Source organism: Mya arenaria, chromosome 12, assembly GCF_026914265.1.
Source record: "Mya arenaria isolate MELC-2E11 chromosome 12, ASM2691426v1".
In the NCBI taxonomy this organism is placed as follows: domain Eukaryota; kingdom Metazoa; phylum Mollusca; class Bivalvia; order Myida; family Myidae; genus Mya; species Mya arenaria.
The window spans coordinates 40,445,264-40,461,516 of record NC_069133.1 but is presented as its reverse complement, the minus strand read 5'-3'; the positions used below and the strand labels follow the sequence as shown (position 1 = coordinate 40,461,516).

Genomic DNA, 16,253 nt, shown 5'->3' with positions numbered 1-16,253 from the left:
ACCACTAGACCACTCTAATGTTCTGTAATGTAATCATGACACAACAGTAACAGTGTAAGGATACAACTCCAACTAGGTTGAACTCTTGGTAGTCCTCTCGCACCATGGGAGAAAACCAGTATACACCAGACTGCTTGTGATATGTGAACATCCCTGTAAAATAGAATGATTTCTGTTTTATCAGGCCAAAAAAAAAAAAAAAAAAAAGGTTTGGTTAGGGTTCCATTTTTTTTTTGAAACAGGTAAGGTAAGTAGGGTTTTTACTTCTATATTTTATTTTTTATAAGGCTTTATTTAAGAACGTTACTGCATATAATCATTGAGGTATGGTGGAAAAGTTATCTTTTGTTTATTTTATTTTCATTTTCATTTGCATGTTTGTGATAAAAGCTGATGGCTTAAAGAAAGCTGGAGTCCATTTCCAGAATAGAAACCATTGCTGGTTTCCATTTTGAGAGGCAGTGAGAAAGTAACCAGGTTTAAACATTTTAAACTTTATATCAAATCACCCTTTCATTTCTTTGTACTAAAGGACTACAAAAACGGTAGGGATGGCACCTGTTTTGTAGGTAGTATAGGGTAACCCGAACCAAAAGTTTGTTTTTTAGGCTTCATCAAGGATGAAAATAAAACAAAAATCCCAATTCTGAAAATTCAGCATGAGTACAAGAGATTCAGGCCAAAAGCACATATGATACCAGAGAATTCACTTAATACAAATGTATCAAAATGACATGAAGTAAGTTAAGATGTAACACAGTTAATATGCCCAGCTCGCCCAGAGTCTGAAGACTGACACTGCCTAGTTCTATTTTATAATTGTTGAAAAAAAATGTTCTTCACATTTGCAAAATATAGCCAGAATGCACATTTCTCAAAATTCCTCGGCTAAACAGTAAATTGTCTTGCAGAATTACCTCAGTAAGAAATCTCCTGTATTGATTGTGATGATTTGGATACAGCAGATAAATTCCTTACAAAGATAAGACTCCAGTTAAAATTGTTTTAAAAGCCATATACATCCATTTCAGGGTACTTTTAACTATTTTTAATGCACAAAAATCAAGGCCAAACAAACACTCCATAAGAGACACACAGAATTTATTGCAATATCTCAAATGGTGTTTAAACTCATCTCTTCGACCACAAACCCTGTTTGTTATGATGATGCGACTCCTGAGCCCATCAGGATAAGCTCTTGTGTCGACAAGTCACGGTTTAAAAGCCTAGTTTAATCCTTCTATAAGTGACCCCCGCCGAAAACCGTGTATTTGTACACAACCTCTATGTATTGATCTTAATCTAATTGCCTAATTGTCTTATCAGATCTCTGAGCTGAATATCCTGCTGTGCAGTTTTGTAGGTTTTTTATTATAGAAATGGACCCTAAATGACCCTGAGCCAATAAACGAATAAACAGGAAATTGGGCCCTACTGTGACACCAGAGCAATTAGCTGAGATGCACAACAGGGGATTGTCATGCCAAACATTCCTTAAAACTAGGCCTTTAACTATAGGGTAATTACACTGTTACTGGTGAGCAATACTAGTTCCACCCCCCTTTAAAAAGTACACACAAACAAAGGCAGCATCCTCAATTGGAGTGCACCCACTGATGTCCTTAATCCTTCCCGTCATTATAATCGTCATTTTTTTAATTCTGGCCAAGCTTCAAGTTTTAGTGCCACTAAACTGTTGATGAAGAATTTGAGGCTTTGGAGATACCTCAACTTTTTTCCTCGAAAAAAACCCAACAAACAGCAACTAAGAATTACTGCAATTATTGTTACCATAGTTTTCATGGAAGATTTTCTTTATAAGCAACAGGAACCACTCCTTTGTGAGCCCACCCATGTCCAGCCCAGGCTCGCCCGCAAATGTGACCTTCAACTTCTTCTTAAGGTCATGCTGTTTCTTGGAAATCTAAAAAATAAGATTTAAGGATTGTAGGTATTTGTTAGGTTACATTGACAAGATACAAAAATTATTTCATAATTTGACTTTGATTAAATGACCTAAAACTATCTACAAAATTAGACATTGCAAGAGGCGATTTTATGATGGAAATGCTCAACATCTAAATTATGAATTTAACTGGTGGTTAGATAGGCAGTGTTTAAATGTATACCACTTGTTTTTTACCTCATTTAAAGAATCGGACACAAGGTGTTCTCTTCGGACCGTCAGGTTGAAGAACAGCATGCCCACATCTGGTAGCTGACGTCTCTGGACCTTCGCTACCAAACTTCTCTAGAAAAAAACATTGTTAATTACATTGTAACATTGACTAATTGCTCTGATAATTTCATTGTCATTCTGTTGCTGTCTGAGAACCAAAGATGTTATCTTAGTGATTTGTCGGGGACTAAACTGATTAATAATGAAGTAAAACTTATTAATTTTTTTTATTGAACACCACTAGCTTTTGTTTTGACATTTACTGTTTTATAATCTCATTATGAAGAATAGTTTACGTTTTCAGAAAAAATCCAGAAAGGAGAACTGTAACATACTAAGTTTTATTTTGTGAAATCGATATGAATAAGGTTTTTTCTTCAGTGAAAGGGTTTCAATCTGTTATAGGAGGCATGATCCGAAATAGTGTAGACTTTTTTTAATCTTTCCTAATACTCAATATTTTTTGAGAAATCAACACAAGACTTTAGTATTTTTTCTGCACGCAAATTAAATTTAAAATCAGACACTAAATGTGTTCTTTGTGTAACAAGTCATGTTTGAAAAAGCAACAGCTATAAATATATCCTTCAACGACAGTCAACGTCCGTAGAGGAAGATCATGCAACCATGTACAAATGCTGCTCAGAAAATCATACATATTTCTAGACAAAGATATACACCAAATTTGCTGGCATTGCACAATTGCATTCCATTCCTAGCTAAAAAACCTACCCTTGCCATGAGAATCATCTGTTGTTCCGAATCTCGCTGTAGAATTGTTCTCTTTCCAGTAATACTCAAGATAAAGGGGTACTGACAGAATGAAAACCTGAAACATACAGGGTACATGGATGATCAACCACTTATTTTTATATATGAAATAGGCCAGGTAATATAACAGTTTTGCGATTTTTGGCATCAGCATCATGGTCATTACAGTGCAAAATCATTAAAGCTGCATTAATGGCTCTGACAATTTTTTTTGTCTTGGAATGAGCCAATTTTTGCGTAAATGTCTGGAAACCTGTGATTCAAGACTGCTGACAAAGAGCAAATCACAGTTTTCATATAAACATTTGAAAATTGATGTTTTATGGCTAAAAAGCATTACTAACGCTTTAAGAAAAATGAATGTTTCGGCAGTTTACCAAATAATTGTGATGTGTTCTATTGTGAGTTATCTTATATGACTGAATTGAAATCACTGATGTCAAAATAAACTGATTCTGAGACAAATAAAAGGTAAAAACAGTCAAGTTTTAAGACTGCTGCTTTAGCTCAGGACATAACTCAAAAAAAGTTCAAAATATTCAAATGAAAGTAAGTACACATCTTGCCAGAGACAATATGCACAATATAGCAAAGCCCATAACTTTGGCTTGAATAATTATTGAGTGCCACGCCTTGTTCACCTGATAAACAACAACATACGAGCATTGACAATTTTAATAATTATGTTAAACTGCATCTCATAAGTTACTCTGTATTACCCGCCATGTGAGTTGGGGTCCTGCCAGGTTTGGTACTCCGACATGAGGTCAAGGTTATCTAGTGCCATGTTGTAGAAGTCGATATGTGACACCAGGTGGGGAACACACAGGTTGTTGGCAGCATCTGTAAGTACAGTCAATCTTTGTATATCAGTATCAATTGGATTTATTAAAAAAAAAAAATCGTTGTATCAATGTTCTTGTAAAATCCTAAAAAGTACTCCCTATTGAAGCACTGTTTTTGTGCAATGTTATCAAGGAATGTTTATTGTAGCAACATTGTTTAGCAATGCTCACAAGTAGTCCATATTGTAGTAGTGTTTATATGCAATGCCTTCAAGTAGTCCTTATTGTAGTAGTGTTTATATGCAATGCCTTCAAGTAGTCCATATTGTAGCAATGTTGTTGTGCAATGCCTTCAAGTAGTCCTTACTGTAGCAATGTTGTTGTACAGTGCCTCCAAGTAGTCCTTATTGTAGAAATGTTGTTGAACAATGCCTTCAAGTAGTCCTTATTGTAGAAATGTTGTTGTACAATGCCTTCAAGTAGTCCTTACTGTATTAATGTTGTTGTACAATGCCTTCAAGTAGTCCTTACTGTAGCAATGTTGTTGTACAATGCCTTCAAGTAGTCATTATTGTAGCGATGTTGTTGTGCAATGCCTTCAAGTAGTCCTTACTGTAGCAATGTTGTTGTACAATGCCTTCAAGTAGTCCTTATTGTAGCAATGTTGTTGTACAATGCCTCCAAGTAGTCCTTACTGTAGCAATGTTGTTGTACAATACCTTCAAGTAGTCCTTACTGTAGCAATGTTGTTGTACAATGCCTCCAAGTAGTCCTTACTGTAGCAATGTTGTTGTACAATGCCTTCAAGTAGTCCTTACTGTAGCAATGTTGTTGTACAATGCCTTCAAGTAGTCCTTACTGTAGCAATGTTGTTGTACAATGCCTTCAAGTAGTCCTTATTGTAGCAATGTTGTTGTACAATGCCTCCAAGTAGTCATCATTGTAGCAATGTTGTTGTACAATGCCTTCAAGTAGTCCTTACTGTAGCGATGTTGTTGTACAATGCCTTCAAGCAGTCCTTATTGTAGCAATGTTGTTGTACAATGCCTCCAAGTAGTCATCATTGTAGCAATGTTGTTGTACAATGCCTTCAAGTAGTCCTTACTGTAGCAATGTTGTTGTGCAATGCCTTCAAGTAGTCCTTATTGTAGCGATGTTGTTGTACAATGCCTTCAAGTAATCCTTATTGTAGCAATGTTGTTGTGCCATGTGAACAAGTAGTCCTTATTGTAGCAATGTTGTTGTGCCATGTGAACAAGTAGTCCTTATTGTAGCAATGTTGTTGTGCCATGTGAACAAGTAGTCCTTATTGTAGAAATGTTGTTGTGCCATGTGAACAAGTAGTCCTTATTGTAGAAATGTTGTTGTGCCATGTGAACAAGTAGTCCTTATTGTAGCAATGTTGTTGTGCCATGTGAACAAGTAGTCCTTATTGTAACAATGTTGTTGTGCCATGTGAACAAGTAGTCCTTATTGTAGCAATGTTGTTGTGCCATGTGAACAAGTAGTCCTTATTGTAGCAATGTTGTTGTGCCATGTGAACAAGTAGTCCTTATTGTAGCATTGTTGTTGTGCCATGTGAACAAGTAGTCCTTATTGTAGCAATGTTGTTGTGCCATGTGAACAAGTAGTCCTTATTGTAACATTGTTGTTGTGCCATGTGAACAAGTAGTCCTTAATGTAGCAATGTTGTTGTGCCATGTGAACAAGTAGTCCTTATTGTAGCAATGTTGTTGTGCCATGTGAACAAGTAGTCCTTATTGTAGAAATGTTGTTGTGCCATGTGAACAAGTAATCCTTATTGTAGCAATGTTGTTGTGCCATGTGAACAAGTAGTCCTTATTGTAGCAATGTTGTTGTGCCATGTGAACAAGTAGTCCTTATTGTAGCAATGTTGTTGTGCCATGTGAACAAGTAGTCCTTATTGTAGCAATGTTGTTGTGCCATGTGAACAAGTAGTCCTTATTGTAGCAATGTTGTTGTGCCATGTGAACAAGTAGTCCTTATTGTAGCAATGTTGTTGTGCCATGTGAACAAGTAGTCCTTATTGTAGCATTGTTGTTGTGCCATGTGAACAAGTAGTCCTTATTGTAGCAATGTTGTTGTGCCATGTGAACAAGTAGTCCTTATTGTAACATTGTTGTTGTGCCATGTGAACAAGTAGTCCTTATTGTAGCAATGTTGTTGTGCCATGTAAACAAGTAGTCCTTATTGTAGCAATGTTGTTGTGCCATGTGAACAAGTAGTCCTTATTGTAGAAATGTTGTTGTGCCATGTGAACAAGTAGTCCTTATTGTAGCAATGTTGTTGTGCCATGTGAACAAGTAGTCCTTATTGTAACAATGTTGTTGTGCCATGTGAACAAGTAGTCCTTATTGTAGCAATGTTGTTGTGCCATGTGAACAAGTAGTCCTTATTGTAGCAATGTTGTTGTGCCATGTGATAAAGTAGTCCTTATTGTAGCAATGTTGTTGTGCCATGTGAACAAGTAGTCCTTATTGTAGCAATGTTGTTGTGCCATGTGAACAAGTAGTCCTTATTGTAGCAATGTTGTTGTGCCATGTGAACAAGTAGTCCTTATTGTAGCAATGTTGTTGTGCCATGTGAACAAGTAGTCCTTATTGTAGCAATGTTGTTGTGCCATGTGAACAAGTAGTCCTTATTGTAGCAATGTTGTTGTGCCATGTGAACAAGTAGTCCTTATTGTAGCAATGTTGTTGTGCCATGTGAACAAGTAGTCCTTATTGTAGCAATGTTGTTGTGCCATGTGAACAAGTAGTCCTTATTGTAGCAATGTTGTTGTGCCATGTGAACAAGTAGTCCTTATTGTAGCAATGTTGTTGTGCCATGTGAACAAGTAGTCCTTATTGTAGCAATGTTGTTGTGCCATGTGAACAAGTAGTCCTTATTGTAGCAATGTTGTTGTGCCATGTGATAAAGTAGTCCTAATTGCAGCAGTTTTGATCAATGTTAAAACTCAACCCAGTATTTCATATTACAAAAAATATTCATCCAAAGAAATGAATTCACCTTGTATACAAACATAGTAAGTACTGATTTAAAATGATTCTGAATGTTTGTGGATATCAGAGAAAGAAAACTTACTGAGTAGAGCCATGACCTTGGTACAACTTGGGATCCACCATGTACACTTGGCCATTGATGGTAAATCTTGGGGCTTCGGTGGGAATAATCGTATAGAGATGAACGAATTTAAGCGTTCCAATAATGCCTGCATCCTGTTACTTGTCAACCTGGAAATTTAATTGTGTATTTTGAAATTATTTCATGATAACATCTAAATCAATAGTTCAGTATAGTTAAATATGGCTCAGAATGAGATAATCGTTGCTCCATATCAACAATAGCTCTGCATATAGAAATGTGAAACCTGCATGTTGTATTTTCCAGTTAAGCCACAGGCATAACTTAATATTTGTTAAAGCCAGAGTTATGGGCCTTGCTGTCCATGTGTGTATTGTCTCTGGCAACGTTTGGATTAAGTTTTCTTACAAATATCTTGAATAGTTCTTGAGTTGTGACCAAATTTTTGCACTTAGATGCAGAAATTGACGAAACCATTACTTTTACAATACTTGCACTTTTTTTCTGAAAAACCTTGTAACTAAAAAGGAGTCACGACTGTCTAGCCCCGAGCCCTCGATTTATTAGCATGCACTCCCTCCGACACATAGAGTATCCAATTCACACTGAACACATTTGGTTTTCTGAGTCCATCAAGGAGACTATGCATATTGTCATAGTGAACATGTTTACCAAATTTCATGTCTATATCTTTAAATTTTGCACAACACTGCCAGCAATGGGGAAGAACACCAAGGGTGGTAATCAATATGCAACTTCACTCATTCTAATGGTCATACATCATTGAATTCATTCACTCTTTTGGTCAGTTCTTAATAACAAGTAATCTGCTTAGCTACATCGTTCTTAGATACAATTTAGACAGATATTGAATACCAGCCAAAGGCTATGACAGTACCTTAAAATTATTTTGAAAATAAAACAATAACATCCAAGAGCTAATCAGAAACATTTTCAAAACCTATGACTATTATTAATAGAAAGAATTGACATCCGATGCATACAATAGCTTACACACTGTGATATCCATATGACACTCTTTTCAGTTCTCCAGCCAGGTTTTGAAACGGGCAGGGTGCTAGGTCAGAAATGGCAATTTTGGTGTGCATCGAATGAGCTTTAATGGGGCACTTGCACTGGTCAATGTTTAATTCTTATTGTGTATTGTGTTGTGAATACCTACAACACTAATAGTTGGTTATGAATACCTTAGCTGTTATCTTTACTTTAGTGTCAAAATTATGTATATTCATTATTTTTTTTATTTATTTCTGAAAATTGACCCTGTCAAACTAAAGGGCACAGCAGGGTGCTGGAAAAGGGCAGTTGGGTGCCCCACCCTGTTATTGAGGCCTAGCTGAAGTATTGCTTTTGAAAAATAGAAATATATCAGGAACCAATTTTGTATACCCAAAATTCTGTGGTACACTTGAACATTAAAATTCACAGCTTGATTAAATACAGAGATCATAATATCACATGAAAATAAAATAAAAAAAATAGCACCCACTTCCTGAGCCAATACACAAGAAAGTGGTGGTCATGGTCTGTTAGCGCGGCCATCTGTCGTAGGAGGTGAGCGAATATCACGTACGTAGATGTTTGGCCAAACTGGGGGTTCTGTAATTATAGACAGGTATACATGTGCGTAAGATAAATATATGTATCTAGTCTGCGTAAAACATTTTATAAATTTGCTAGCCCCATGGTAAATCTGAAGGCTTATAGAACAGCTTTGTAGTGTAAAAAAGCAAAATAAATCAATACAAGCCAGGGGCGTAGCTAGACCAATTTTGATGTGCAGGAATCAATTATTGGGTCTGGGGACAACATTTGGCTAATGGCTCATTTCAATGTTTATCTCTAGGGGGAAATTAACATTAAAGTTCACAATAGGTCTAATTATGGAGTAGCTTTTGTTTTTTCTTTAAAGAAAAAAAATGATGTGCCAGCCAAGGCTTTTAATCTAGTGGAAACTACGCCGCTACAAGCACTCCGGCCTATAGCACTAAAATTTCTACAGGCCAAGAGCTCAATTTTCAAACTTCATCTTAACCAAATTAAGCTTTGTTTAATTTAACAAGCCTCAGGTGTTCAGGTGTAGACTGTGAATCTTAGAGGCCTACAAACATGTCTGTTTCTGGTTTACATGCCAAAAACAGCTGCTTGGAAGGATAAAATTGCTACAGTTTTAAGCAGCTGATCAGAAAGCACAACACTTAAAATATTTTAACCAGATTAATCATTCATTGAAAATGTTTAAACATAGCTCAATTTGGATCTTAGATCAATGAACTGATTTTGCGGATTTTGATTTCACTCTGCACTTGTAATGCAAAAATCCACTGGAGTAAAAATATAAACTTAAATTAAGAGTAGCGGTGGGACCAAATTAAAATACAGTACCGAATAAAATCCATAATTTGCAAGTTTTTTCCAGATAAAAGTTTGACAAAATAACTCTGTGAGTTGCTTGAATAGAGTTATGGTTCTTGTACACTGCGCTTCAACTCATTGTACTCTACCATTATATAAAGTTTATAACGTTCCATCTGGAAGTTGTCAAGTTATGCTCCAGACAAGAAAAAGTAACAAAGGGCAATAACTCAGTAATTTGCTAAAATAGAGTTATGGTCCCTGTCCAATGCACTTTCTCTCATTACGTTTTATCAAAGTTTAATTTAATTCCATCCTGTAGTTTTCACATTATGATCCGAACAAAAAAATACTGCAACAAATCGACTAACGGACCAAATGACCACAGGATGACCTCAATATAACCATTTCAAACTTGGTTTGTTGGGTGTATAATGACTTTTGTATTAATGTTACAAACCTGTATTAGGACAAGATAAGCACGGAGATCATCCTTGGAATGTGGCCTGAAAAATACAACAACAACAACATAAAAATGCATTACCTTACAAGGAAGAAACACTAAATAAAATCTCAGGCATTTTATCGTCTCATTTTTTTTTCAAACATTTTGTTAATCATTTGCCTATTAAATAACTTGAAAAATAAAAAGAGGATGTAACACAACATCATCCTAGTGCGAGAACTTAAAAATTTCACAAAGAAATAGAAGCAGTTTATTGAGTTCTTGCCATAAGATGAAGTGGTCATTCAATACGGAATTCAAGATGATTTACAGAGCTAAATACTTAAAACATCACTTATAGCGCATACATTTTCAATGCAATTAATTTATGATGTCACTTCAAAAGTTTTTACACTAGTCATATATCAAAAATATATTTTCATGATGGCAACATCGTTTATGAAATATGCATTCTCTGTCTCAACACAAACAACTTGCAAAGCAAAAGCAATTACAAATACATATTCATTTGATGATTTAAAAGTATCGCTATGAAATTCTAGATAAATCATGGAACACAAATCAAAGCACCAAAATTACTGCAAGAACAGGGCTTTGTAAGCATCACAAGGAGGACATAATAAATAATTGTAACTGCAGATAAAGCTAACAGAAATACAGTAACTCAAAATAATGGGCTGATTGTGCAGAACTTGGTTAAAGTTGACAACATTGTTAACAGCATAGTTGTTAGCTTTTAAAGCTGAACCATTTGATCATGTATTCATACAATAAAAGAAGTACAGATGAAATAGTTTTTTTAAATCTTGTTAAAAACATGGTAGATCACAGGTGTGTCGAACAAACTTCCTGGGCAGTAAACCTTTAAAAGAATAATATTTCAGAGCTGAAAAGCTTTAAAAGAATAATATTTCAGAGCTGTAAAGCTTTAAAAGAAGAATATTTCAGAGCTGTAAAGCTTTAAAAGAGGAATATTTCAGAGTTGTAAAGCTTTAAAAGAAGAATATTTCAGAGCTGTAAAGCTTTAAAAGAGGAATATTTCAGAGCTGTAAAGCTTTAAAAGAAGAATATTTCAGAGCTGTAAAGCTTTAAAAGAAGAATACTTCAGAGCTGTAAAGCTTTAAAAGAGGAATATTTCAGAGCATTAAAGCTTTAAAAGAAGAATATTTCAGAGCTGTAAAGCTTTGAAAGAAGAATATTTCAGAGCTGTAAAGCTTTAAAAGAAAAATATTTCAGAGCTGTAAAGCTTTAAAAGAAAAATATTTCAGAGCTGTAAAGCTTTATAAGAAGAATATTTCAGAGCTGAAAAGCTTTAAAAGACGAATATTTCAGAGCTGTAAAGCTTTAAAAGAAGAATATTTCAGAGCTGTAAAACTTTAAACAACAATGATGATAACAACCTTGTTTACTTTAACGAAGTTCTGAACAATATGCCCAATGCTGATTCAAATTATCTTACAGAAAAAATGTTATCCATTATCTAAGCATGGTGCATTTTCAACACAAAAGAAACAAATCAGGATCGACAGCCATAACATGGAAAAAAAAATGATTTAGTTTATGAAAAAGGGTTTGGTAAGTATATGTATAGTTTATACTACTAAGGATTGAGATCTACTTCTATTCTTAAGTGAATATGGTGACTGTGGTATTTTTATTGTTGATGTTACATCTACCTTGCAAATGGACTGTTGTTAATGGATAGGAAAACATTATTCCTGGCAATTCTTGGTGCCAGACGTGGCAGTGCCAGACTACTATGTGGTGTGCAAAGACTTCAGAAGATGTGCACATATGTTTAACATTACGGTAATTTTACAATCTTTTGATGGAAATGTCACACAAAAAGGTCAATCACTTTTGACATTTGAGTACAATCAAAAAAGATGATATGAATATAAACATGTTCCTTATGAGAATGACCGAAATAATGGCTCAGAGAGAAACAAATGCTATCAAAATTGTAGTGTGCAACAACGGCCTTCAAGTGTGACCTTGACCTTTGAGATGAAGGCACAAATCTTATGAGCAACAAACCTTACCATGGTGCTGTACAATTCTTGGAAGGTTGACTTCCTATTGATAGTTAAAAAGTAATGGCTGAGACATAAAACATTGCTATGAACTCCACATTGTACAACATTGACCTTCATGGGTAACCTTCTATTTTTCAGATAAGAGCATGGATCTTATGTGCAACACACCTTTCCATGATGGCCTATAATTCTGGGAAGATTTTGAGCAATAAATAGTTGTGACTGAGACACAAAACATTGCTATGAACTCCACATTGCACAACATTGACCTCCAAGGGTTATCTACTTCTTTTGAGATAAGAGCATGGATCTTATGTGCAACTAACCTTTCCATGGTGGCCTATAATTCTGGGAAGATTTTGAGCAAGAATCCTATGAGAGGCCCACATTTCCAAGGTGCTCTTTAATGCTGGTATGTTTCCCATTAATAATGAAAAAAATATGGCTGAGACACAATTTCTCGCATAAAATCCCTATTGTTTAACATGTCAATTAAGTGTGATCTTGACCTTTGAGATCAGAATATGAATCTTATGAACAACATCTTATAACTGTGCTCTACAATTCTGTGAAGTTTAGATGAAATCCCTATAATAATAACAATAATAAAAGTTTTTCCTAAAACAAAATTGTTACGAACAGAATGACAATAAGGACAAGAAGCATCTGCCACCCTTTTGGGGCAAAAACTGAACCATTAAAGTATAAATAATAGAATCAAACAAAAAAAGCAGCATAATCAGAACTGAAACGATGTCATATTCAGGTCTACAGTAACATAAAGAGGACATAAAAGTACATATAATTATATATACATTTTGTGTATGTCTACAACACACTCACTCTTACCATACACGTCCAATGTGTCTGCACGTAACAACAAAGAAGTTAGAATAAAGTAATAAAGAATGTATACAACTTTCTTTTAACTTATGATTATGAGGATATTTGATAGTTTATGGAAACACACTAGAGTCCATTTCCTGGATAGAAACTGTTGAATGGCCGTTTTGCAAGGCCAAGGCATTTAAAAAAATGTAGTTATGGTTACATCTTGTCAAAAAACAGGTAGGATAGGTATTTTTTTTTTTTAGGTGGTTGTATGTTAGAACTGTTGATATATCATTTGGGAATGGCGTAAAATGTAAACTTCAGTATAAAGCTTTTCCAACTACATATTCCAAAACACGCAACTTTTTTTTAAACCAACAGACAATAAAAACAATAGGCTCGGCGCCATTATTTTGGTAAGGTCATATAAGATGAACCAGAAGATTATGTTTTTTTTAGGCCCAATTGCGGAAGTGCCCTGGTGGGGACTCCAATATATGATATTTTGCGTGAGAAGCAGACATCAATAACACATGACACTCTCACAAAACAAGAAAATAATTGCCGTTAAATATATTGTCGGTGAAAAAATTCACTGCAGGGTAAACTGCTTTACGTGATCTACATGATTGCTATTATAAGTCTCATGGATGTAAATAAAAAGAACACAACAAGTGTTTGAAAAGGCTTAATGTTTTTCTCAGTTGCAAAACGGAGGCCCATAATTATTACATTATCAAATATTTAAGCCAGATTGTTGTAACTTACTACAAAGAATGGCATTAAAACGCATGTGCCAAGTTTTATGATAATATTTTAAGAGAGACTTCAGAGATACAGACAATATTGAAAGTCATTAAACTGGATGCTGTCAATTAATGATGACAACTGTAAAAGTCAAGTCAATAAACTTTATAGCTAAGACAATGTCTTGATTATTGTACTTTGACAGAATATCAGGGCATGAACATAATTATTCATGTCAATATAATATTGCGAAATGTAATTGTTACAGATCCCATTTTAATACATGATATACCTCATTTCCAGGTACACAATTTTGTTTAACTCATCCAGCGAAACTGTTAATAAACTCGCCTAAGGCTCGCTAACTAACATATTTCCTGAAGCCTTCGAATAAAATTGTGTAACGACTCTAGACTGATCCTATCTTAAATCTTTCTTTTTTTGTTTGCAGAAGAATGTCAATCATAACCTGGTCTTGTGCCTTTATAAAAATAATCCCATTCAACGTGGTCAGAACAAATAACTGGCAATACTGGAAACAATGACCATTCAATGTAATGTAAAAAAAGCTTTCACACCCCACTTTCAGTTTTTATAACTTTCAATTCAAGCAAATTGACATATTCGAGCAAATTGACATAACACTTAATAAATACTGAAAAACCAGGGCACCGGACCAAAGACCCATTTTCCATATGGAGAGGTGTAAGCTAAAACGCTCTAAGTGAGATTAAACTATAAAAAAGATAGACAATTTACCCTGTCAACCTTCGATATAAACTGTTCTCTATAAATACAAAAGCCAACTCTGGATTATGTGATTTGTAACCACAGCATGAAAACGACAATTGATATAAAATTGATCCACACGATATTTGATGTGAAAATCCATACAAATGCCTTTTAAACTGGAAAAATCTTGATGAACCAGTCCTTTAAAATTGGAAAAAAATGACAAACCAGACTTCAACTTTGAAATAAATACCCTTGGCGCCTACGCCTCATTAGGGCGGCCGCACGAAGAACATAAATAATCTATTAGGATATCATTGAACTAATATAACCATGATAATTTAGAACTTTGTGCTAGAGTAATATAAACTAGAAGCACCGCAATGCGACGAAACCAGGTTTTTGTTATGGGCAATCAGAAATTATAGCCAATTAATTTGTTGTATGACTTTATCTTTACTTTTATCAAAAAGAGACGTAAATGAAAATTACTGTTGGCGGAAACCATTTTTCTATTTTTAGTAATAGTGACCTTGACCTTAGCCCCTCCCCACTCAAAAGCAATTCCAAGCTAGCTCTTCACATAAGCTACCTACACACTAAGTTTCATCAATATCTATCAATGCTAACTTATGCTATTGGGCAGAAACCATTTTTCTATTTTTAGTAACAGGCGACCTTGACCTTAGCCCCTCCCCCCTAAATAGCAATCCCAAGCTAGCTCTTCACATAAGCTACCTACACACCAACTTTCGTCAATATCTATCAATCCTAACTAAAGTTATTGGGCAGAAACCTTTTTTCTATTTTTAGTAACAGGCGACTTTGACCATAGCCCCACCCCCCTCAAAAGCAATCCCAAGCTAGCTCTTCACATAAGCTACCTACACACCAAGTTTCATCAATATCTATCAATGCTAACTAAAGTTATTGAACAGAAACCAATGTTTGACGCCCACCCGCCCAACCACCCGCCCGCCCGCCCAACGACAACCTCATTCTGAGAATAATTGCTGGATTCTTTTGCAATAACAACCATGCATGAATTTGTTTAGCCAATACATTAATAAAGAGTCCAGCGACTGTTACATGATATAAATCTTTGTGGTAAAGTGGAATTATCTTACTAGGGTCATATTGATATGATCAAATTTTTCTGTAAAAACTGCACTTTAGCAGTGGAGAGTTAAAGTTGAAAACACAATTCAGAAAATGAAAAAAAGTTTGCTTGATACCATATTTGATATTAATACAGATTTTATAGTTTATTAGTTACACCTAATATCTTTATTTAAACTATCTTTATTTAAACAAGCAGCTGCCTTTAAACCTAAAATCATGCTCTAAAAAATTGGTGCAGGCTGCTGGTGCACACAAATTAAGATATAATTGTTACTGTGTCATTTAGCTAAATATTGTAATAGTATAGGATAGATCACGAGTAGCCGTTTGATATGGAATATATCAGCGAGCGTAGCGAGTTCATAATTCCATATCAAACGGCTACTCGTGATCTATCCGACTTAGACAACAGAAAGTGTATTGCTTGTTTCTCAGTCCGATACCATACATTTGTATGAGAAAAATGTCAGGAAAGCACAGGGCACAAACATTTCTGTAGTATTAAGAATGTCCTTGTAACATAAGTAGGTGCACAATTTGCACAAGATTTACCAGTTAAAATATCCGACAGAAAAAACAGTTGTGTGTGAGATTTATCAAACACTTTTGCAGGCCTATGATTGGCCGGCTGGAGGTAGCTGTTGTCTAAAATCAGATCACCAGGTGTAACTAGCTAAAGATTGTTTGAGAATCAGCCTCTACTGAGTGAGGGTCGGTATTTATAAAACATCTTAATATGTTGCTTCCTCATTTAAGTCATTCTCATAAGTTAAGTGTCACTGGTCATAATATATAATTTAGCCTAATAATATCTGAAATACTCAATTGGATTTATTTTATGGAATAAACAAACTTTTATATAAAAAAACTCTTATACTTTTCTTTAAGTATGTCTTCAAACACTTTAGGACATATACTTAAAGTAGGGATGCAAACAAATATTCGAATATTCGATCAATTACGTTTGGTATTCGAATGTCAAAATCGGTATTCAAATATTCGATTTTTATGTTTTTTGAATAAACAGAATAATAAACCTTTTGCATACAACTCTGTTGTTGTGTATAAAGTTTGTTTGTCTTGTTTTTACAACGATTGACCCT

The 16,253-nt window shown here is 34.8% G+C and overlaps 1 protein-coding gene across 2 annotated transcripts in view; it reads right to left on the bottom strand.

The window, feature by feature from the left end:
• The window catches only part of LOC128212241 (probable E3 ubiquitin-protein ligase HECTD2), a 44,503-nt gene that overhangs the window by 15,082 nt on the left and 13,168 nt on the right, over nt 1–16,253 (bottom strand). The window contains exons 6-14 of one of the 2 annotated variants that reach the window (XM_052917600.1): nt 12,568–12,585; nt 9,677–9,722; nt 8,351–8,460; nt 6,841–6,989; nt 3,670–3,793; nt 2,912–3,008; nt 2,144–2,251; nt 1,792–1,924; nt 65–153 (exon numbers count right to left, since the gene is read on the bottom strand). In XM_052917600.1, the coding sequence (XP_052773560.1) occupies nt 65–153; nt 1,792–1,924; nt 2,144–2,251; nt 2,912–3,008; nt 3,670–3,793; nt 6,841–6,989; nt 8,351–8,460; nt 9,677–9,722; nt 12,568–12,585 (874 nt within the window). The remainder of the gene's footprint in view (nt 1–64; nt 154–1,791; nt 1,925–2,143; nt 2,252–2,911; nt 3,009–3,669; nt 3,794–6,840; nt 6,990–8,350; nt 8,461–9,676; nt 9,723–12,567; nt 12,586–16,253) is intronic. The other variant, XM_052917601.1, reaches the window with a different exon arrangement.